The sequence below is a fragment of the Lethenteron reissneri genome, chromosome 50 (assembly GCF_015708825.2).
Source record: "Lethenteron reissneri isolate LAM-NWPU_2019-01 chromosome 50, ASM1570882v1, whole genome shotgun sequence".
NCBI lineage: Eukaryota > Metazoa > Chordata > Hyperoartia > Petromyzontiformes > Petromyzontidae > Lethenteron > Lethenteron reissneri.
The window spans coordinates 7,518,821-7,544,113 of NC_083828.1; the positions used below are offsets into that span (position 1 = coordinate 7,518,821).

Consider the following 25,293-nt stretch of genomic DNA (forward strand, 5'->3'; position numbering starts at 1 on the left):
ATCTTTGACCAAAATAGTTCGAGAGCCGCATGACACGCAGAGAAATAAATTCTGACTTTAATAAACAAAATAGGCGATGGAATAAACTGCGTCTATTTAGGGTTCCCACCCCCCCCTTTAGTTATTCGTTAAAGACACCGTTTTACTGTAGATTTTGTCGCCACCAAGACATTCCACGGTGACCAAATTCCCTGCCATATTTAATACATTAATTTTACGTTAAGTTACGTTTAAGATTTACGGGTTTTTTGTTGTTGTAAACGGCTGCCCACATAGGGGGCAGCCCAAAGAGCCGCAAGGGAGAGGCTCAGAGAGCCAGCATGCGGCTTTCGAGCCTGCAGGCTTGCCGAGCCCTGGTATAGCTGATGACTTGATATTTATTGATGCATCGATCCTCCCTGTAATGATCTGTCAGGTCACCAGCGTTGACTGGTTCAAGCGAGCCTGACTTCCCAACGCTCTGATTGAGAGCGACGCTGTAATGTCAAAAGCGGTCCAGACTTTTTTTTTCTTGCCGTTAAAACCAACGCCGCTTTGAATGATTATGCACTTACACGGAAGGCATGTGTCCGCTGATGGGATATGTAGAAACAAGGATAACAACATCTTCTTGGTTCTTTCGGTAAAGTCACGTAGAAGGGAAATAATAAAATGATAAAAATAAAACATAATAAAATAATTATCACGACGTTTCGGCCACAACGCAAGCAGCCGTCCTCAGGTGAAGACCAGGTCTGTCGGGGGAGACGCTGTCTCCCTGACAGAGGACGGCTGCTTGCGTTGTGGCCGAAACGTCGTGAGAATTATTTTATTATGTTTTATTTTTATTATTTCATTATGTTATATTTTTATTATTTTATTATTTCCCTTCTACGTGACTTTACCGAAAGAACCAAGAAGACGAATCCCTGCAGTCACGAAAGCTTTAAATCGAAAAAAGGATAACAACATCTAATGTGGAGGGAACAGGGGTGGAAAGTAGGGAGGCTAATTGAATGCTCGTGTTTTGGCCCTCGGCTCCAGCGCTGTCGATGAGTAACAAAAACAGGACTGCGAGCGAAGCACGCGGTCACGTCAATATTAGCCAATCAAAAATGAGGGAGGGGGGTGGACGTTTCACACGACGCTGTACTCACCAATGGGACTACTCGATCCGTGGATGAATGAATCGACGCAATGATTAAGCCTCGATGTTGAATCGATACTCAACGTGGCTCTAAGATGGACTGTGAGTGGAATCGATACTACAGAGACACCTCGAGTCGGGTTCTAACAACACGATATATGGGCAGAAGCACGTCTCGCTTACTTTCTTCCATATATGGGCAGAGGCACGCCCCCTGCAAGTGATTTAGATTTTTTTTTAATTCGGCAAATTTGAACCATCACCTGCCAGCACACGGCCTACAATACCGTTGCAATAATTTGTTGTTGAAATATATCAATCGAATAACCTCGCGTGACGGGGCGTGTAATGGTGGATAAATACGCGCGGCGCAGTATTTACCAGGGTGGCCGCCAGCTAGGGGGGTGGGGATAGGTGGGAGGGATGGGAGGTGGGGGGCAAGTTTCGAAACCACGAGTGGGGGAGAGGGGGGGCACAAAACTCTTCAGCGCAACTCGGCACGACCCCCCCCCCCATTTTTTTTTTACATGACGTGGCACTTGTGCTCGGCCACCGAGGTCTTGAGCTCATTGAAGGTCTCCTGGGCCTTCTCCTTGATGGTGTCGATGTCCATCTCCTGGAGGCTATGCAGGCGCCCCGCGAACGACTCCTTGTCCTCCTCCTCCTCCTCGTCCTGGCGAACCATGCGGGCGAGCTCGTCGGGCAGCTCCACGTCGTCGCCTGCCATCGTGATCTGAGCCTCGTCCTGCTCGCTCTGAGCCACGGATGTAGTCGGCGGAGAGGTGGGGAAGGTGCGTGGGGGGCAGAGGAGGTGAGCGGTGCAAGCTTGGGCGGAGTTTGCGTACCCATAGGCAGAGTTTGCGTACCCATAGGCGGAGTTTGCGTACCCATAGGCAGAGTTTGCGTACCTATAGACAGAGTTTGCGTACCCATAGGCAGAGTTTGCGTACCCATAGGCGGAGTTTGCGTACCCATAGGCGGAGGTTGCGTACCCATAGGCGGAGGTTGCGTACCTATAGGCGGAGTTTGCGTACCCATAGGCGGAGTTTGCGTACCCATAGGCGGAGTTTGCGTACCTATAGGCGGAGTTTGCGTACCCATAGGCAGAGTTTGCGTACCTATAGGCAGAGTTTGCGTACCCATAGGTGGAGTTTGCGTACCCATAGGCGGAGTTTGCATACCCATAGGCGGAGTTTGCGTACCCATAGGCGGAGTTTGCGTACCCATAGGCGGAGTTTGCGTACCCATAGGCGGAGTTTTCGTACCCATAGGCAGAGTTTGCGTACCCATAGGCGGAGTTTGCGTACCCATAGGCGGAGTTTGCGTACCCATAGGCGGAGTTTGCGTACCCATAGGTGGAGTTTGCGTACCCATAGGCGGAGTTTGCATACCCATAGGCGGAGTTTGCGTACCCATAGGCGGAGTTTGACTTCTATATTTGGGCGGGAGGGTGGGGGGGGGAGGTCGCTATTACATATACATATAATAAATGTATATGTAATGTTAATTGTAAACTACTGAAATTAAATTAAAGGTGATTAGTGCACGAACATGTAAGCAGACGAGGGAGTGAAGAGGTGGGGGAGGAGCTAACCTCGTCATCCAATGGGGGAGTTAAGGTGGTTGGAGACGTCGCGAAAGTGTTGGGATCAGGGCCGGATCATGGTCCCGTGAGGCCCCTAGGCACATGTCTTTTGGAGCCCCCCCCCCCCCGCCCCTGCTTTTCTATATTGGTGTCTTTCTTGCCTTCCTCCTCGCAAAATCATCCACTAGATCGTCAAAATCTCGCTGTCTGACAAGGTCTGACTCTATTGACACAAGTGACAATGAGCCGAGACGTGTTTGGCACATGCTACTCAGCAGCTCATTTTTTACTCTGCCTAAAAGGGAAAATGTCCGCTCACCCTGGCAGTTCGTCACTGGCAAAGTTAGAAAAATCCGAAGTGCCACGAAAACTTTGAGGAACACTGACTGCAGATTAGGTGCCTGCAACGTCTCAAGCAATTTAGTTGTGCACTTCTCACCCTCAGAGTCGGACATGAAATTCTTAAATTGGAGGAGTTCGTTGGCAAAGTTCATGTCCAGGTCTGATGGACATGCAGCAGAGAGTGCATTTGCCTTTTCCACTATGACATCACTTTTTTTCTTCTTCTTGGTTCTTTCAGTAAAGTCAAGACTTGGGCACTTCTCGGTAAAGTCAAGACTTTACCGAAAAAACCAAGAAGATGAATCCCTGCAGTCACGAAAGCTTTAAATCGAAATATGACATCACTGTTAGACACTTGATCTGATATAAGCACAACTCCAAAGAGACTGGTCAAACGCTTGAAAGCGTCCAAGCGATGTTCAAGGCATGCCACTAGCTTATCGATGACCACAGAAAATGTTTCTATTTTTAACTTCTCCCTCCCCTCAAGTGTCACGCCTGGCTCTGAGCTCTCATCTGCAAATGTTTTGCGTTTCCTCTTTCGCTGAAGATCGTGCTTATATGACTGAGAGACACCTGTCACATTTAAGGCTGCTCTTTCAAAAGCCTCAAACTCGTCTCGCTGTCCCACCACAAAATTTCTCAACGAAGACAAAATCTGTGCTGCTACAGAGATGTAACTTTTCTGTAGGTGCATGCTTGTAGCGTGGAACCGGTCAAGTATGACGTCCCAGAAATGTGCCATGAACACCATCTAGAAGGTGTCCAATTTAGCGCATAGTCCAGCGGCCTCAATTCGAGTCCAATAAAACCTTGGATTGCGAGCATAATTCGTTCTGGAAACGTGTTTGTAATCCAAAGCACTCGTATATCAGTTATGATCACGTGACGCTCGGCAGACAAAGCATATGCACGTACTACTCGTATTGCAAGACCTCGCTCGTTTATCAAATTAATATTTATTAAAAAAAATTGCTCGTCTTGCAAAACACTCTCAGACCAAGTTACTCGCAATCCAAGGTTTTACTGTATCTCTTTTCTCATTATCATCATTGCACATACCACTGAAGGCCTCTCTAATGTGGGTGTCATTTCTCCACAGTGCCTTGGTTGACTCTGCCTGAGCACTCCGAGTACTGGACAACGATTTGAATGTCAGTCTGACATCTGTCTTCCGAAAGACTTTCCCCCATCTAGATTTGAAGCTTTCGTGACTGCAAAGATTCATATTCTTAGGTTTTTTTCGGTTAAGTCACGTAAGTAAAACATCAAAATAAAAAAAAAATCACGACGTTTCGGAGGCAACACAAGTCTCCGTCATCAGGTGGGACCGTCACAGCCGAATTAGCTGCATCAAGTGAAGCATCTTGAATCATTGCTTCACTTGATGCAGCTAATTCGGCTGTGACGGTCCCACCTGATGATGGAGACTTGTGTTGCCTCCGAAACGTCGTGATTTTTTATTTTTTTATTTTTATTTTGATGTTTTACTTACGTGACTTAACCGAAAAAACCTAAGAATATTTCCCCCATCTGTGTGTGGATGAAGAGCAAAATGTGTACACTGACTGCAACATGTAAAAATACTCGTCAGCCGCCTCTGGGCTACTGCCGTCTAAGGTGTTAACACCAACTAAGTTAAGTGAATGCGCTGCTCAAGGCACAGACTCTATCAGAGGGTTTTTTTTGTTTCAGGTGGGCCTGTAGCCCATTGTATTTTCCTGACACGTTGCTTGCATTGTCATATGACTGACCTCCACAGTTTGAGAGGTCAAACTCAAGGCCCTCCACCATCAAAGTCACACAGCCTGCTAAACTCTTACCAGTGTAGCTCTCAATTGGTTCTAAGCCCAAACCGGAATATGAACTAATTCTAGATTTGAAGCTTTCGTGACTGCAAGGATTCATATTCTTAGGTTTTTTTGGTAAAGTCACGTAGGTAAAACATTAAAATTAATAAAAGTAAAATAAAATAAAAATCACGACGTTTCGGAGGCAACACAAGTCTCCGTCATCAGGTGGGACCGTCACAGCCAGATTTGCTGCATCAAGTGAGGCAATGATTCAAGATGTAATCCCTTAAATGCAAGTTGAGGGGGGAGGAGAGGGGGGGGGGAGCTCATCAGAATGTGGTAGCCAATGAATGGAACGTATCGGGAGGGAGGGGTGCGGGGCTCAAAGACGGCACGAAGTGCTACGTAGAACGTATCGGGAGGGGGAGGGGGGCGGAGCCAAAAGAATGCACGACGTGGTACACGAGAGTCGGCGGCGTGGACGTGGTTGTGCGCAAGCAACTAGTGCTGCACACGCCAACGTATTGGACAGAGAGGGGGAGTGGAGGCCAAAAGAGAGTGTGGGGTGCAAGTGTACGTGGACATGTGTGTGTACAAGCACCTGTTGATACACATGATAGAAAAGAACGAAAATGCTCATGTTTATACCAGTGCTGGCTGAACAATGAAGAGAGTACTGTTAAACACTGGGGATGTTAACACTCGGTAAAGTAAATTAAAATAGTGCCTGTCAGATAAGATGGTCCAAAAATGTGTAATTAAGTCTTTTTTTGCGTGGTTGATAACATCTTTCCAATGATTACTAAGTTTGTACCCATCATCACGGTTGAAATTATGTCTGTGTTTGTATATTTGTATGGCTTCGTGTACAAACCTTTGATGGTAGCCAGGAGGTTTGCAGAGAACCTTGGTCTCGGAAAAGACAATTTCATGAGAGCCCACCGAGTTGTAGCAATGATCGGCAACGGCCGAGGAATCAGTTCTGCCGTGTTTCAGATCTGACTTGTGCTCACGGACACGATCAGGAACATGACGTTTCGTTTCTCCAATGTAGCAATCACCACAAATGCAACTCAATTTGTAGACTCCAGGATACTGTAAGTCAGGAACGACATCCTTCACAGATGGAATCAGATCACGGATTTTATGCATTGTACTGAATCGGACTTGGATCTTATGTTTGTTTAGAATTTTGGAGATCTTTTTGGTCACGCCTGCTATGTATGGTAACGTCAATTGGTCCACGTGTGACAGGTCTGGGGTGGAGTCAACAATTATTGAAACATATTTGGCATCTCGAATCTAATCTGCTATTGTTTGGCGAGTTTTCTGACCCATTAGCTCAACGAGTTCTTCACATATTATCGATGATAAATAGGACACTGTGCCTCTTCATTTTCTGCCAAACTCTTCAATATGTTCAGCTAAGAATGGGTCAAATTGTGACAGCAATTCTAGGCTGCCAAGGAAATTACCGTGATGGGTTGACCCAAACCGTTCATCATCTCCCCTAAACGCAAGTCCTCTTTCACCAAAGAACTTGATCACTGTCGCCTCGACAGACCTGGTCTTCACCTGAGGACGGCTGCTTGCGTTGTGGCCGAAACTTCGTGAGAATTATTGTATTATGTTTTATTTTTATTATTTTATTACTTCCCTTCTACGTGACTTTACCGAAAGAACCAAGAAGATGAATCCCTGCAGTCACGAAAGCTTTAAATCGAAATTTAACTTGATCACTGCTACAACTCTTTTCAAAATGTCCCTCCAATATTTACGTTCACCATCAAGTTGCTGCATGCGATCTGCATCTATTGCACTGCCGTTTGTCCGCTGGTGCAAGGCAAGCATGCATGATCTGTGCTCTGCACTCTTTTCGTGTTCCCCTATTCTTTCAGAGTGTTTTCAGTCACTAAACCCCCGACTCAAGCCACCGAGCTCGCTGGAGAACAGTTTGCATGCAAAGCAGTGCATACAACTTGTTGAGGGTGAGTACAGTAGCCACTATCTAGAAACCTTCTGCCCATTTGGCAATATACAGTTCAGAAGTTAATTGCCTCATCAGCAGACCATGCTTTCCCACCTGATGACGGACGCTTGTGTTGTGCCCGAAACGTCGTGATTTATTTTCTACCCACGTGACTTTACCGAAAGAACCAAAGAGTATGGATTCCTGCAGTCACGAAAGCTTCAAATCAGGACAGAAGTTAATTGTTGAAACTTCTAGTCTTTCCAACAAGCGCTCTATCTCGGACTGAAGCTAGATATTTTTCATTTCGGTTTTGTAAGGGGACTGCTCCTCTTTCAAGAAGCACCGACTTAACAATGTCACTGGAAGTGCTTTGCCATGATGCAGGGTCAGTGACCTCATAGCACCAGGAATGGCTTGGTTAATGATTTGATTCTTGTGAACTGCCCAACTGCTCCTGAGGTGGAAATGAAGGTTCTTGTATACCATCAGCTGTTGAGGGTTTGCCTTCAAAGAATGGCTCTAGGGGAGTGACAACATTACTGGAAACTGAACCAGTGCTAGTTTCTTCCTCACAGCCAGAGGTCGCAAAACAGGTTTTGATTCCTTACCCGTACCCGGCCGGGTACGGGTACGGCCGGGTACGGCCGGGTACGGGTACCCGTTCCCTACCCGAAATGAGTGACAAGCGGTTACTCACCAGTGACTCACGGCCTACCCGTACCCGTACCCGGCCGCACCAGGGTCGCAAACGGGTACCCGTACCCGGCCGGGTACGGGTAGCCGGGTATCGGATAGGGTACGGGTATCGGGTACCTGGTTGCGACCTCTGCTCACAGCTGACAATAATGCTGTTGTCATCATTATTATTAGCAGAGGGTTTTTGAAAGAAGTTGGCAATGAGTGGAACACTTTGAAGCAAAACTGCCTCTCTTGCCTCCTTTTCTTTTTTGGCTTTCCTTTTGGAAGCACCACTATTCCAATGTTTGTGGTCCATATTTCAGAACTAGTATGCGATTTGTATGAATACTTATTACGTAATAATTGAATATATATAATAATGACAACACCCTTCAAATACTGTTGTTGGAAAATACAATCAAGTGGTAGTATTTTATAGTCTACTTGTACCTAAAGGCAGCTTTGAGTAGATTAAAGAAAAAATAGAAAAGCACGTAAAAGAAAATAACCCTAACACTTTAATAAGGCTGTCATAAAATAGCCCTTAGGAGGGATTGTTGAAATAGCCTTTAAAAAGGCTGCTGTTTTAGAAAAAAAATGAAAAAGTCTCCGAATATATTACTGTGGCATACCAAACAAGAAAACAAGAATCTCTGCCTGTGGCTTTTCCTACCAAGAAATGTCTTGTATACGTGCCTGACACAGAGAGAATTATATTGCTTGAAATTCAACCAACAAAGGTTTTTGATAAGTCGGTGAAATGACTTGGTGGAGATGATGCACATAGACCACACCCCATCGATGGGGAGGGGAAAAATTATTTCGTAAGAGCTGTCAACAATTTGCAAGTCAATGTTAGCATTATCTACTTCCATGGATCTAAAAACAGTCTATGGAAAAATTAATGGGGTTTTCCTTAATCTTTAAGTATGTAATGGGTCTCTTATATATACGTTAGTGTATGAAAAAATATAGCTTTTTTATGTTTCACAAAACCGCGGTGTATTTTTAATAATTGATTTGGCAACGATTATCTAAGCTCTCAACAAACGATGAGCCCTCGGTCTCACTAGCTGGCTTTTTAGTGCAGCTAACTTGGTTGTATGGGCAGCTAGCTGGCAAAAAATTAACCCGTAAAAACAAAGTTTTTCACTATAAATCCTTTATATGCGTGGCGGCTCGAGTCCTCTCGTCCTCTGGCTTGAGATGGCTGCCACCTATGGGTCAGATGATTGTCTGGCAGCATTAAACAATTGGTAATTAAATATTTTTAAAAAATTCCCTAAACAGTGTCAAATTTTGGAAAACATTTTTCACGAAAATGCATTGTCACGCACAAAGAGTCTGTATGCAAAATGTCAGCTCGATTGGATCACGGGAAGTGGGTTAAAAAACGACCGAAAGATTTGCACGGTCCTAAGCAAGCAAGCGAACTTAATACAAGTAAACCCGTAAAAACAACGTTTTTCACTATAAATCCTTTATATGCGTGGCGGCGAACTTAATATAAAGGATTAAAAAATATATTCGCCTGTGGAGGACGGGGGGATCGATCCCGCGACCTTTGGCATGGGAAGCGAGGGCGCTGCCAACTGCGTTACTCCGCCACGGCCTGTGGAGGGGTTACGCTCTGGGCTCTTACACTCTGACGTTCAGCCAAAGCCATGAATGCGTTCTATTTGAATATATGTAAAATATATTTTTTTTGCCTAAAAAGTGTAACATTTTGGGAATTTTTTTTCACGAACAATAATTGTCTGGCACAACGAGTCTGTGTGGAAAATGTCAGCTCGATTGGATCACGGGAAGTGGGTTAAAAAACGACCGAAAGATTTGCACGGTCCTAAGCAAGCAAGCAAGCACGTGAACTTAATATAAAGGATTTAATAAAGGATTCAAAATGGCAGCTAGCCAACTAATTTCTGTTAACAAGCTGAATCACGTGGGCAGCTAGTTCGGGAAAATTGGGCAGCTAGCTAAATAAAGGGATAGCGAGTTACGGTAAGTCAAATAACGAACGGTTTAAATTTCGATTTAAAGCTTTCGTGACTGCAGGGATTCATCTTCTTGGTTCTTTCGGTAAAGTCACGTAGAAGGGAAGTCATAAAATAATAAAAATAAAACATCATAATACATTTTTTTTATTTTATTTTATTACTTCCCTTCTACGTTACTTTACCGAAAGAACCAAGCAAACGAACGGTTTGCCATAATATGAAGCCCTTCAAACTGTCATGTTATGCAGAATGAACTGACTTGCTGGTGAATATTGTATCATGTCACAGCATCTTGTAGCGTGTCAACCAACCAGTGGCTCAGTTGTACAGAAGCATTGCACTCTCCAAGAGGCTTTCGTTTTAAGCATGCACTGTGTGTACCAAGGGGCCCCCAGGTGTTACGCTCGATGAATGTACCGAGGGGCCTGGGGGCCCGAGTGGTCAGCTCATACTTTAAGCACCGAGGGGCCTCACATTGTAAGCGCTGCGGGGACTGGGGGCCCTAGTGGTCAGCTTATGTTTTAAACACCAAGGGGCCCGTGGGCCCTCACATTGTAAGTGTAGTGACAAAGGACGTCACTACTGTGTCGGCCCGTACAAGGGCTGGGGGCCCCAAGGGGGTGCCTGGGAGGTCACATGGTCGAGGGACCCAGACCTCCCGTGAGGTGGGGGAAGGGAGGCGTGGCCTGGGAAGGGGATATAAGCGGGGTGTGAACGCAGTGCGAGGCTGTTGAACTCCGAAGTGAAGACGACATCATCGGTCCTCAACTCCTGGGTCGTCATCCTGGACCAGGCAGCCCGTTGCCTGCCTGGTCCAGTCTGTGTCGTGTCCCAGAGTGTTAGTGAGTTGAGGAAGGTGGTCACCACCTCATGTACAGTGTTATATTACTTACCGTTTACTAAATAGTGTTGCCTCCAAGCTGCGTGTGTGTGCACCTAATTCGAACCCACTACATAAGCACTGAGGGGTCCCAGGGGCCCTAGTGGTTAGCTCACGCTATAAGCACCCAGGGGGCCTAGTGGTCAGCTTGCGCTGTGCGCACTGAGGGCCCTGGCGTTCAACTTCCCTCGTAAGTCTTGGGCCACGCACCGCACGCGGCCTGAGGCTTGGATGCCCCCTGGCAGTCCGAGGCCCCGAGGCACTGGGCCCACTGGCCCGGTCCATAATCCAGTCTTGGTTGGGATGTTGGCGACATCATCATCAGCATCAGCAGCAGTGATTCATCAAGTTGTAGACAGTAAGAATGAGATTGTTGGAACACCTCCTGCACCAGCCAGGGTTCTCTGGGTAGGCCCAATGCCTATCCGGAGAACCCGCCCCTCCGATTAGCACGATTTGCTACGTATGATGCGACACAAGTTATACGTACTTACATAGCAGCTGCATGAGCTACAGACGTGAACCTCACCCATTTCTCATCGGCATCGAGAGGGCGGAGATGGGGGGACGGTGCCAACCCCAGCTGCAAGCGATGATGACATTCTCTCTTGCAACTTACATCAGCAGGCTGAGACGAGGGCATTGTGGGTTTATAAGCGGGGGTTCTAGGTTGGATGCCCATCACCGCGGTGAAAGAATGGCACAGAGGTGTCTTACAGATGGCAAGCCGATAGTGGGCAGAAGAGGTCCGCAGTAGGTCCTGTTGTCATTCCCATGACCACAACATCACTGCCTCCATCACCATCCAAACAACCACCACCACCAAGATCAGCACCACCAACATCCAAACGACCACCACCACAACATCACTGCCACCACCGCCAAATCTCCTCTCTCCCCCTTTTCACCTCTACCTTGGGCAGTCTGTATTTATCCCTTGGGCAGTCTGTATTTATACCTTGGGGAGTCTGTATTTATACCTTGGGCAGTCTGTATTTATCCCTTGGGCAGTCTGTATTTATCCCTTGGGCAGTCTGTATTTATCCCTTGGGCAGTCTGTATTTATCCCTTGGGCAGTCTGTATTTATACTTTGGGCAGTCTGTATTTATACCTTGGGCAGTCTGTATTTATCCCTTGGGCAGTCTGTATTTATACCTTGGGGAGTCTGTATTTATACCTTGGGCAGTCTGTATTTATCCCTTGGGCAGTCTGTATTTATCCCTTGGGCAGTCTGTATTTATCCCTTGGGCAGTCTGTATTTATACATTGGGCAGTCTGTATTTATACCTTGGGCAGTCTGTATTTATACCTTGGGCAGTCTGTATTTATACCTTGGGCAGTCTGTATTTATACCTTGGGCAGTCTGTATTTATACATTGGGCAGTCTGTATTTATACCTTGGGCAGTCTGTATTTATACCTTGGGCAGTCTGTATTTATACCTTGGGCAGTCTGTATTTATACCTTGGGCAGTCTGTATTTATACCTTGGGGAGTCTGTATTTATACCTTGGGCAGTCTGTATTTATACCTTGGGGAGTCTGTATTTATCCCTTGGGCAGTCTGTATTTATACCTTGGGCAGTCTGTATTTATCCCTTGGGCAGTCTGTATTTATACCTTGGGGAGTCTGTATTTATACCTTGGGCAGTCTGTATTTATACCTTGGGCAGTCTGTATTTATCCCTTGGGCAGTCTGTATTTATACCTTGGGCAGTCTGTATTTATACCTTGGGCAGTCTGTATTTATACCTTGGGCAGTCTGTATTTATACCTTGGGCAGTCTGTATTTGTACCTTGGGCAGTCTGTATTTATACCTTGGGCAGTCTGTATTTATACCTTGGGCAGTCTGTATTTATACCTTGGGGAGTCTGTATTTATACCTTGGGCAGTCTGTATTTATACCTTGGGCAGTCTGTATTTATACCTTGGGCAGTCTGTATTTATACCTTGGGCAGTCTGTATTTGTACCTTGGGCAGTCTGTATTTATACCTTGGGCAGTCTGTATTTATACCTTGGGCAGTCTGTATTTATACCTTGGGGAGTCTGTATTTATACCTTGGGCAGTCTGTATTTATACCTTAGGCAGTCTGTATTTATACCTTGGGGAGTCTGTATTTATACCTTGGGCAGTCTGTATTTATACCTTGGGCAGTCTGTATTTATACCTTGGGCAGTCTGTATTTATACCTTGGGCAGTCTGTATTTATACCTTGGGCAGTCTGTATTTATACCTTGGGCAGTCTGTATTTATCCCTTGGGCAGTCTGTATTTATACTTTGGGCAGTCTGTATTTATACCTTGGGCAGTCTGTATTTATACCTTGGGGAGTCTGTATTTATACTTTGGGCAGTCTGTATTTATACCTTGGGCAGTCTGTATTTATACTTTGGGCAGTCTGTATTTATACCTTGGGCAGTCTGTATTTATACTTTGGGCAGTCTGTATTTATCCCTTGGGGAGTCTGTATTTATACCTTGGGCAGTCTGTATTTATACCTTGGGCAGTCTGTATTTATACCTTGGGGAGTCTGTATTTATACCTTGGGGAGTCTGTATTTATACCTTGGGCAGTCTGTATTTATACCTTGGGCAGTCTGTATTTATACCTTGGGCAGTCTGTATTTATACCTTGGGCAGTCTGTATTTATACCTTGGGCAGTCTGTATTTATCCCTTGGGCAGTCTGTATTTATACTTTGGGCAGTCTGTATTTATACCTTGGGCAGTCTGTATTTATACCTTGGGGAGTCTGTATTTATACCTTGGGCAGTCTGTATTTATACCTTGGGCAGTCTGTATTTATACCTTGGGCAGTCTGTATTTATCCCTTGGGCAGTCTGTATTTATACTTTGGGCAGTCTGTATTTATACCTTGGGCAGTCTGTATTTATACCTTGGGGAGTCTGTATTTATACTTTGGGCAGTCTGTATTTATACCTTGGGCAGTCTGTATTTATACCTTGGGGAGTCTGTATTTATACTTTGGGCAGTCTGTATTTATACCTTGGGCAGTCTGTATTTATACCTTGGGCAGTCTGTATTTATACCTTGGGCAGTCTGTATTTATACCTTGGGGAGTCTGTATTTATACCTTGGGCAGTCTGTATTTATACCTTGGGGAGTCTGTATTTATCCCTTGGGCAGTCTGTATTTATACCTTGGGCAGTCTGTATTTATCTTTTGGGCAGTCTGTATTTATACCTTGGGCAGTCTGTATTTATACCTTGGGCAGTCTGTATTTATCCCTTGGGCAGTCTGTATTTATACCTTGGGGAGTCTGTATTTATACCTTGGGGAGTCTGTATTTATACATTGGGGAGTCTGTATTTATCCCTTGGGCAGTCTGTATTTATACCTTGGGGAGTCTGTATTTATACCTTGGGGAGTCTGTATTTATACCTTGGGCAGTCTGTATTTATACCTTGGGCAGTCTGTATTTATACCTTGGGCAGTCTGTATTTATACCTTGGGCAGTCTGTATATATCCCTTGGGCAGTCTGTATTTATCCCTTGGGCAGTCTGTATTTATACCTTGGGGAGTCTGTATTTATACCTTGGGCAGTCTGTATTTATCCCTTGGGCAGTCTGTATTTATACCTTGGGCAGTCTGTATTTATACCTTGGGCAGTCTGTATTTATACCTTGGGCAGTCTGTATTTATACCTTGGGCAGTCTGTATTTATACCTTGGGCAGTCTGTATTTATACCTTGGGCAGTCTGTATTTATCCCTTGGGCAGTCTGTATTTATACCTTGGGCAGTCTGTATTTATACCTTGGGCAGTCTGTATTTATCCCTTGGGCAGTCTGTATTTATCCCTTGGGCAGTCTGTATTTATCCCTTGGGCAGTCTGTATTTATCCCTTGGGCAGTCTGTATTTATACCTTGGGCAGTCTGTATTTATCCCTTGGGCAGTCTGTATTTATACCTTGGGCAGTCTGTATTTATACCTTGGGCAGTCTGTATTTATACCTTGGGCAGTCTGTATTTATACCTTGGGCAGTCTGTATTTATACCTTGGGCAGTCTGTATTTATACCTTGGGCAGTCTGTATTTATACTTTGGGCAGTCTGTATTTATACCTTGGGCAGTCTGTATTTATACCTTGGGCAGTCTGTATTTATCCCTTGGGCAGTCTGTATTTATACCTTGGGCAGTCTGTATTTATACCTTGGGCAGTCTGTATTTATACCTTGGGCAGTCTGTATTTATACCTTGGGGAGTCTGTATTTATCCCTTGGGCAGTCTGTATTTATACCTTGGGGAGTCTGTATTTATACTTTGGGCAGTCTGTATTTATACCTTGGGGAGTCTGTATTTATACTTTGGGCAGTCTGTATTTATACCTTGGGGAGTCTGTATTTATACTTTGGGCAGTCTGTATTTATACCTTGGGGAGTCTGTATTTATACTTTGGGCAGTCTGTATTTATACTTTGGGCAGTCTGTATTTATACCTTGGGCAGTCTGTATTTATCCCTTGGGCAGTCTGTATTTATACCTTGGGGAGTCTGTATTTATACCTTGGGCAGTCTGTATTTATCCCTTGGGCAGTCTGTATTTATACCTTGGGGAGTCTGTATTTATACTTTGGGCAGTCTGTATTTATACCTTGGGGAGTCTGTATTTATACTTTGGGCAGTCTGTATTTATACTTTGGGCAGTCTGTATTTATACCTTGGGCAGTCTGTATTTATCCCTTGGGCAGTCTGTATTTATACCTTGGGGAGTCTGTATTTATACCTTGGGCAGTCTGTATTTATCCCTTGGGCAGTCTGTATTTATACCTTGGGCAGTCTGTATTTATACCTTGGGCAGTCTGTATTTATACCTTGGGCAGTCTGTATTTATCCCTTGGGCAGTCTGTATTTATCCCTTGGGCAGTCTGTATTTATCCCTTGGGCAGTCTGTATTTATACCTTGGGCAGTCTGTATTTATACCTTGGGGAGTCTGTATTTATACCTTGGGCAGTCTGTATTTATACCTTGGGCAGTCTGTATTTATACCTTGGGCAGTCTGTATTTATACCTTGGGCAGTCTGTATTTATACCTTGGGCAGTCTGTATTTATACCTTGGGCAGTCTGTATTTCTTCCGGAGCTCCACCCGAACCGTCGCCCTCCCAGCCTTCTTGGACGCATACATCGCGTCCCTCTCCATCCTGCATTCACCACCACACAGCATAACCATCAACACTCAGCATAACCATCAACACACAGCATACACCATACAGCATAACCATCAACACACAGCATGCACCACACAGCATAACCATAAACACACAAGATCCACCATACAGCATAACAATCAACACACAACATCCACCATACAGCATAACCATCAACACACAGCATAACCATCAACAACACAACATCCATCACGCAGCATCCAATACACAGCATCACCACACAGCATCCACCACGCGTGGTTGTCAACTGCCCAGTTTTCCACCGGACTGTTTGGTTTTGAACTGTGTTCACGTTTCAATGTTGATTTGGTTTCACCAGGCAATAATTCCAAGAATGAGTGGGTGAGCGAGCGAGTGGGTGAATGAGTGGATGAGCGAGCGAGTGGGTGAGCGAGTGGGTGAATGGGTGGGTGAATGGGTGAATTAGTGGGTGAATAGGTGAATGAGTGGGTGAGCGGGTAAGTGAGCGGGTGAGTGAGTGGGTGGGTGAATGAGTGAGTGCTTTCAGCAAATTAATGAGTTAAATTTCGATTTAAAGGTTTCGTGACTGCAGGGATTCATCTTCTTGGTTATTTCGGTAAAGTCACGTAGAAGGGAAATACTAAAATAATAAAAATACCATAATTGTATTTTAGTATGTTGAATTTTTATCATTTTATTATTTCCCTTCTACGTGACTTTACCGAAAGAACCAATCAAATTAACGAGTGTTTATTACACGCGTGGGAGGGAGCAACACTCCATCCCATCCTACCCAAGGGCCAGCTGACATGACAGTGGCCCACACTTTGCCATAGCGCCTTCTCCTGGCCGTCCACCCACGAGGAAGAGGAGTTCCACAATAGCATCTGTGTGTGATCCACTAGCCCCCGCTGCTGCTGCTTCTTCCTCCACCAGTGCTGGATTACAGACCGCCACGTGCAGCGTAGCCCCACCACCACCACACAGGCTAAGCGCTTAAATACATCGCGCCAGAGTGCACCAGCAGCTGTCAGTGTCGACGCGGTCAATTGGGGTTCAGTTGCCACGGTGGCTAGGAGATGTTAACTCCTGTACCTCGCCTGGTATGCAGGAGGTTGTGGGTTCGACCACGACGCCTGCTGTATATTTGGAGTTTGTGTGTCTCTCTCTCTGATTTTTTCCCGGGTCCTTCGGGTTTCCCCTCCACATTTAGAATCAACTTCACGCGTTTAGAGTATTTGGCTGCTATAATGTCCACGTGATAAGCCACTTTCGTTGAGCTATAATTTGTGATAGCCACGTCGCTTCTGAAAAAAGAGCTACATAACTCAGCGAACCTTACCTGGTAGCATAGAAATAGTTTTGTTGAGTTTTAATTTAAATTCAGATTCATTTCTGCCCGGTGGCTCAGCGGTAGAGCAATCGGTTCGTAATCGGAAGCTTGCGACTTTAAAGTCTAGTTGGAAGGAAGGGGGGGGGGGGTTACTCAGCCCATCATCCCACGGGGGTCGAGAAAATACTAATATATGAACACCCAGCTCTGTGACTCTGTGATTCTGTGATTAACGCGGCACGGATTGGTTGAAGTGCGTCACGTGACCGCGAGCAAGCAGCCAACCAGAGGTGCGCCCTTCCCAAACATGTACGCCCCCGGATTGGTTGAAGTGCGTCACGTGACCGCGAGCAAGTGACGGGTGAGTGAGAGTAAGGCAAAGCCGTGCTCTGTCCATTGCTGCCCTGAGGGAGAGCCATGCTCTGTCCACTGCTGCCCTGAGGGAGAGCCATGCTCTGTCCATTGCTGCCCTGAGGGAGAGCCATGCTCTGTCCACTGCTGCCCTGAGGGAGAGCCGTGCTCTGCTCACTGCTGCCCTGAGGGAGAGCCCATGCCAACAGTGGTTGCTGGCAACAACCTAGTCTATACAATAGCACTTTGCGGGAATTTAAACAATGGTTGTCCAGTGGTTAGACCCTTTGGGCGTGGCTGTGTAAAAGTAGGCGGGGCTGATGATGATGATTGTGCTACTGATGATGATGATTGTGCTACTGATGATGATGATGATGATTGTGCTACTGATGATGATGATTGTGCTACTGATGATGATGCTTCTGCTGCTGATGATTATCCTTCTGCTGATGATGCGTCTGCTGATGAGTATTCTGCTGCTGCTGCTGATGATGATGGCGATGCTGTACAAACGCCCTAATGCCATGTAATGCTCTTCAGGGCTAAGAATTCATCGGATTTTCTCCGTGACTCAACCCTGTGTGTGTGTGTGCGTGTGTAAGCCTGTGACATTGAGTGAGAGTGTGAGTGAGCGTATGAGTGCGTGTCGCTGCTATACATTTCCACATGATAAGCCACTTTGTTGAGCTATCATTTGTGGCCAGATCGCTTCTGAAAAATAACTTAATAGCTCAGTGGACTTGACCTGGTAATATTTATTTTTTAAAGTGATTTGCTTACCTTTGCTAAACTTTGCGCTCCTATCGTGATTTTGTATTGTTGTTGTAACTTTCTGACCCTCCCCCCCCCGACTGGATATCTGTAACAATGAGTTTATAGCTCATCGGATTCTTTCAGTATAAATAAATCTTCTGATTCTGAATGAGTGTTAGACTGTCGTGGTGCTGGTCACCCACCCCCCTAGTGCGCCGTGCCGGCCTTCATAGGTGCTACTCGCTCACAGCACTTGCCCCAACAGTCTGTTACAGGCTATGCGGGGGGTCTTTGTCTTTGTGAGTGTGCTACTGGGTGAGTGTGAGACTGTGTGAATGAGTGCAAGACTGTGAGCGTGAGAGCGTGCAGCCGTGGCGCTAGACCAGGGGTCGGGAACCTTTTTGACTGGGAGAGCCATAAAAGCCAAATATTTCTAAATGTATTGCATTGAGAGCCATATAGTATTTTAATAGTATAATAAATTAAATGTGTATTACTTTTAATGCGACTTCTGGTGCCGCGTGGTTTTGCTGATGGCCTTGTAGTCTGGTTCGTACGTGGTGAGGTTGAGCTTCGTGCAGGCGTTGAGGCCCCGTGACCCGTGAAATTTATGTTCAAAACTAATTTCTGTTTACTTTAAAATGACACAGTATTATTAAGCAATATCACAAGTATTTTAAAATCAGTTCCAAACTGATTTTTTATTTTATTTTTTTCAACTCAAAATTGTCTGGGAGCCATATGCCGTCACCGGAAGAGCCATATATGGCTCGCGAGCCATATATGGCTCAAAAGCAAAAGCGTAGGATGCCCAGTAGCTTAAGATGGGGAGAATGATTCACAATACCGATAGGTGTGGACCAGATATAGTCAAAAATTTTGATTCGAATTAACATTACAATATAATTAACAAACAAAAAAAACCCAGAAAATCAATCTCATCTATAAATATTGTCTGCGTCTCTCTTCTGTCACGTGACGACATCTGCGTATCATCCAAACATCTTATTTCAACTCACTGCACCCCCACCTCTTCTCCTCCGCATCTCTCTCTTCTCGCTACACCTCTGTCTCTTGTCTGCTTCTCGTCTTTAATAATCTCATGAGTAGTTTGTACATTGAATGGGGGGGAGGGGGGCAATGAGCTGTGGCCACCCCAGACAGTGTCAGTGTATGTGAGGTCAAGTCAGCTCTGCAAGACAAGTGGATCTGTGTGTGTGCGTATGGGCATCTGTGAACTACTAGAAACTTCTACTCACTCACTTCTTCACCTGAGGACGGCTGCTTGCGTTGCAGCCGAAACGTCGTGAGAATTATTTTGTTATGTTTTATTTTTATTATTTTATTATTTCCCTTCTACGTTACTTTACCGAAAGAACCAAGAAGATCCACACACTCTGTTACTGCCTTCTACCTAGCGAGCCAGGGGCTACGGCTCCTCCTCAGAACATCCACCAACCCTCGCCTCACCACCTTCCCCTCACCAACCTCCCCTCACCAATTTCTCACTCACCACCTTCTCTTCACCAACTTCTCACTCACCACCTCCCCCTCACCAACTTCTCCTCACCACCTTCCCCTCACCAACCTCCCCTCACCAATTTCTCACTCACCACCTTCTCTTCACCAACTTCTCACTCACCACCTCCCCCTCACCAACTTCTCCTCACCACCTTCCCCTCACCAACCTCCCCTCACCAATTTCTCACTCACCACCTTCTCTTCACCAACTTCTCACTCACCACCTCCCCCTCACCAACTTTTCCTCACCACCTTCCCCTCACCAACCTCCCCTCACCAATTTCTCACTCACCACCTTCTCTTCACCAACTTCTCACTCACCACCTCCCCCTCACCAACTTCCCCTCACCAACCTCCCCTCACCACCCCCCCCCCCTCACTCACTCCCCCTCACTAACCTCTCCTCACCACCTTCCCCTCACCAACCTCCCCTCACCAATTTCTCACTTACCACCTTCTCTTCACCAACTTCTCACTCACCACCTCCCCCTCACCACCTCTCCTCACCAACTTCCCCTCACCAACTTCTCACTCACCACCTCCCCCTCACCACCTCTCCTCACCAACCTCCCCTCACCAACTTCTCACTCACCACCTCCCCCTCACCACCTCCCCTCACCAACCTCCCCTCACCACCCCCCCTCACTCACTCCCCCTCACTAACCTCCCCTCACCACCTTCTCCTCACCAACTGCTCACTCACCACCTCCCCCTCACTCACTCCCCCTCACCAACTTCCCCTCACCAACCTACCCTCACCACCTCCCCCTCACTCACTCCCCCTCACTAACCTCCCCTCACCACCTTCTCCTCACCAACTGCTCACTCACCACCTCCCCCTCACCACCTCTCCTCACCAACTTCCCCTCACGACCTCCCCCTCACTCACTCCCCCTCACCAACTTCTCCTCACCACCTTCCCCTCACCAACCTCCCCTCACCAATTTCTCACTTACCACCTTCTCTTCACCAACTTCTCACTCACCACCTCCCCCTCACCACCTCTCCTCACCAACTTCCCCTCACCAACCTACCCTCACCACCTCCCCCTCACTCACTCCCCCTCACCAACCTCCCCTCACCACCTTCTCCTCACCAACTGCTCACTCACCACCTCCCCCTCACCACCTCTCCTCACCAACTTCCCCTCACGACCTCTCCCTCACCAACCTCCCCTCACCAATTTCTCACTCACCACCTTCTCTTCACCAACTGCTCACTCACCACCTCCCCCTCACCACCTTTCCTCACCAACTTCTCACCAACTTCTCACTCACCACCCTCTCCTCACCAACCTCCCCTCACTCACTCCCCCTCCCCTCACCACCTCCCCCTCACCACCTCCCCCTCACTCACTTCTCACTCACTTCTACTCACCAACCTCCCCTAACCACCCTCTCCTCACCAACCTCCCCTCACCAACTTCCCCTCACCAACCTCTCCTCACCACCTTCCCCTCACTCCTCACCAACCTCCCCTCATCACCTCCCCCTCACTCACTTCTCACTCACTTCTACTCACCAACCTCCCCTCACCATCTCCCCTCACCACCTCCCCCTCACTCACTTCTCCTCACCAACTTCTCACTCACTCACTCACCCTCCCCTCACCACCTCCCCTCACCAACTTCTCACCAACTTCCCCTCACTTACTCCTCACCACCTCCCCTCACTCACTTCTCCTCCACCACCTGCTTCTGGTCCTCCTCCCCCTCACCAACTTCTCACTCACTCCTCACCACCCTCCCCTCACCACTTCCCCCTCACTCACTCCTCACCACCCTCCCCTCACCACTTCCCCCTCACTCACTTCTCCTCCACCACCTGCTTCTGGTACTCCTCCCCCTCACCAACTTCTCACCAACTTCTCACTCATTCACTCCTCACCAACTCCCCTCACCACCTTCCCCTCACTCCTCACCAACCTCCCCTCACTCACCCCTCACCACCCTCCCCTCACCACCTCTCACTCACTTCTCACCAACTCCCCTCACCACCTTCCCCTCACTCCTCACCAACCTCCCCTCACTCACTCCTCACCACCCTCCCCTCACCACCCTCCCCTCACTCACTTCTCCACCACCTGCTTCTGGTACTCCTCTCACTCACCAACTTCTCACTCACTCCTCACCACCTCCCCTCACCACCTCCCTCTCACTCACTCCCCTCACCACCTTCTCTCACTCACTCACTCACCACCCTCCCCTCACTCACTTCTCCTCCACCACCTGCTTCTGGTACTCCTCTCACTCACTCACTCCTCACCACCCTCCCCTCACCACCTCCCCTCACCACCACCCCTCACCACCACCCTCCCCTCACTCACTCACTCCTCACCACCCTCCCTCACCACCTCCCCTCACCACCCTCCCCTCACTCACTTCTCCCCTCACCACCTCCCCTCACCACCTCCCCCTCACTCACTCCTCACTCACCCTCCCCTCACCAACCTCTCCTCACCACCTCCCCTCACCACCTCCCCCTCACTCACTCCTCTCACCACCTCCTCTCACTCACTTCTCCTCCCCTCACCACCCTCCCTCACCACCCTCCCCTCACTCACTTCTCCTCCACCACCTGCTTCTGGTACTCCTCTCACTCACCAACTCCCCCTCACCAACTTCTCACTCACTCCTCACCACCTCCCCTCACCACCTCCCCCTCACTCACTCCTCACCACCCTCCCCTCACCACCACCCTCCCCTCACTCACTTCTCCTCCACCACCTGCTTCTGGTACTCCTCTCACTCACCAACTCCCCCTCACCAACTTCTCACTCACTCCTCACCACCTCCCCTCACCACCTCCCCCTCACTCACTCCTCACTCACCCTCCCCTCACCACCTCCTCTCACTCACTCCTCACCACCCTCCCCTCACCACCACCCTCCCCTCACTCACTTCTCCTCCACCACCTGCTTCTGGTACTCCTCTCACTCACCAACTTCCCCTCACCAACTTCTCACTCACTCCTCACCACCTCCCCCTCACTCACTACTCACTCACCCTCCCCTCACCAACCTCTCCTCACCACCTCCCCTCACCACCTCCCCTCACCACCTCCTCTCACTCACTCCTCTCACCACCTCCTCTCACTCACTCCTCACCACCTCCCCTCACCACCCTCCCCTCACCACCTCCCCTCACCACCCTCCCCTCACTCACTTCTCCACCACCTGCTTCTGGTACTCCTCTCACTCACTCACTCACTCCTCACCACCCTCCCCTCACCACCTCCCCTCACCACCTCCCCTCACTCACTCACTCCTCACCACCCTCCCCTCTCCACCCTCCCCTCACTCACTTCTCCTCCACCACCTGCTTCTGGTACTCCTCTCACTCACTCACTCCTCACCACCTCCCCTCACCACCCTCCCCTCACTCACTTCTCCTCCACCACCTGCTTCTGGTACTCCTCTCACTCACTCACTCACTCCTCACCACCTCCCCTCACCACCCTCCCCTCACTCACTTCTCCTCCACCACCTGCTTCTGGTACTCCTCTCACTCACCAACCTCCCCTCACCACCTCCCCCTCACTCACTTCTACTCACCAACTTCCCCTCACCACCTCCCCTCACCACCATCCCCTCACTCACTCCTCACCACCCTCCCTCACCACCACCCTCCCCTCACTCACTCACTCACCACCCTCCCCTCACCACCCTCCCTCACCACCACCCTCCCCTCACTCACTCACTCACCACCCTCCCCTCACCACCCTCCCCTCACTCACTTCTCCTCCACCACCTGCTTCTGGTACTCCTCGAACTCCTCCCGCGTCATCCCCTGCGCCTCTGCCGGAGTCGCGGCTCCCTCGGAGGCGGCCGCCTCCTCGCCGCCGCCTCCTCCCCCCGTGAGGTTCTTCAGCTGCCCTCCAACCATCGACTTGATCATGAACGCCATCGCAGGGGGCCGACGGCGAGGAAGATGGAACACCGACGACGAGGTTTGTTGTTTGTTTGTTGGTTGTTTGTTTGTTGTTGTTTGTTTGTTGTTTGTTGTTGTTTGTTGGTGTTGCTTGTTGTTTGTTTGTTGTTGTCTGTTTGTTGTTGTCTGTTTGTTTGTTATCGGTTGGTTGTTGTTTTTTCTTGTTGTTTGTTGTCGTTTGTTGTTGTTTGTTGTTTGTTTGTTGTTGTGGTTTGTTTGTCGGTTGTTGTTTGTTTGTGGTTTTGTTGTTTGTTGTTGTCTGTTCGTTGTTGTCTGTTTGATGTCGGTTGGTTGTTCTTTTTTCTAGTTGTTTGTTGTCGTTTGTTGTTGTTTGTTGTTGTCTGTTTGTTGTTTGTTTGTTGTTTGTTGTTGTCGTTTGTTTGTTGTTGTGGTTTGTTTGTTGTTGTCGTTTGTTTGTTGTTTGGTTGTTGTTGTCGTTTGTGTGTTGTTGTTTGTTTGTTGTTGTTGTTGATGCGATTCGAAGTCAGTCGATCCGCGTTGATTTTCTTCCGACTTTTGTTGTTGTTGTTGTTGTTTCTCCTGTGTCGCGTTATAACTCACAAACTTGTGAGGTTGCACAACCTTGCCGTCGAGTTTATACACGTGTATTGTTGTTGTGTGTGTCTATGTGTCTGTGTGTGTCTGTGTGTGTCTCCGTGTCTGTGTGTGTTTCTCCGTGTCTGTGTGTGTCTCTGTGTGTGTGTCTGTGTGTCTCTGTGTGTCTCTGTGTGTGTGTCTCTATGTGTCTGTGTGTGTCTGTGTCTCTATGGTGTGTCTCTGTGTGTCTCTGTGTGTGTGTCTCTATGTGTTTGTGTGTGTCTATGTGTCTCTATGTGTCTGTGTGTGTCTGTGTGTGTCTCTGTGTGTGTCTCCGTGTCTTTGTGTGTCTCTGTGTGTGTGTGTCTATGTGTGTCTCTGTGTGTGTGTCTCTGTGTGTCTCTGTGTGTCTCTGTGTGTGTGTCTATATGTGTCTGTGTGTGTCTGTGTCTCTATGGTGTGTCTCTGTGTGTCTCTGTGTGTCTCTGTGTGTGTGTCTGTGTGTGTCTATGTGTCTCTATGTGTCTGTGTGTGTCTCTGAGGGTGTGTCTCTGTGTGTGTGTCTCTGTGCGTGTCTCCGTGTGTCTCTATGTGTCTATGTGTGTGTCTCTGTGTCTCTATGTGTGTCTGTCTCCGTGTCTCTGCGTGTGTCTCCGTGTCTCTGTGTGTATCCGTGTGTCTGTGTGTCTCTGTGTGTCTCTTGGTGTCTCTGCGTAGCTCCGTGTGTCTCTTTTTGTGTCGTTCTATCTTGTCTCTGTGGCTCTGTGTGGCTGTCTCTTGCACGGTCTCTGTGTCTCTCTACGTGCTGCTCTGTGTGTCTCTATGTGTGTCTCTGTGTGTCTTTCTATGTGTGGTTCCGTGTATCTCCGTGTCTCTCTATGTGTGTCTCTCCGTGTCTCTCCACGTGTGGCTCCGTGTGGCTCTGCGCAGGATGGGTTGTGTTTCCAGTAATACCATCAACGGTCGGGTAAAATTAGAACTGTTTAAGGGAAGGATTTGCGGCTTAATCCGATTTTCTGGTGGGGGGGGGGGGGGGTTCTCCCTCTCGGACAGGGCTGAACACTCGCGACACACACACGCGCACACACATGCACGCACATGCACACGCGCACGCACGCACACGCACACACGACACACGCACACACGCACATGCGCACACGCACGCGCACACACACGCACACACACACACGCACACTCACACGCGGCGCACGCACACATGCACACACGCACACGCGCACACACACGCACACACACACGCACACACACGCACACACACACGCACATGCACACTCGCGCACACACAGGCACACACGCACACGCGCACACACGCACACTCGCACACACGCACA

The 25,293-nt window shown here is 48.0% G+C and overlaps 1 protein-coding gene across 1 annotated transcript; it reads right to left on the minus strand.

Moving 5' to 3' along the window:
• Positions 1–888: 888 nt before the first annotated feature.
• On the minus strand, positions 889–24,858 carry CPLX4 (complexin 4). The gene is made up of 3 exons (XM_061572485.1): positions 23,214–24,858; positions 15,446–15,533; positions 889–1,880 (listed from the first exon to the last, which is right to left on the minus strand). Exons 1-3 carry the CDS (start codon positions 23,381–23,383, stop codon positions 1,650–1,652), a joined length of 489 nt encoding a protein of 162 aa, XP_061428469.1. The 5' UTR covers positions 23,384–24,858; the 3' UTR covers positions 889–1,649.
• Between the last annotated feature and the right edge of the window lie 435 nt (positions 24,859–25,293).

Coding starts and splice junctions, on each gene's coding strand:
- CPLX4 (XM_061572485.1), bottom strand. CDS start 23,383: ATGGCGTTCATGATCAAGTCGATGGTTGGAGGGCAGCTGAAGAACCTC. Junction 15,534..23,213: donor AAGCAGGTGGTGGAGGAGAA/GTGAGTGAGGGG, acceptor TGGTGAATGCAG/GATGGAGAGGGACGCGATGT. Junction 1,881..15,445: donor AGAAATACAGACTGCCCAAG/GTATAAATACAG, acceptor TCCGTGGCTCAG/AGCGAGCAGGACGAGGCTCA.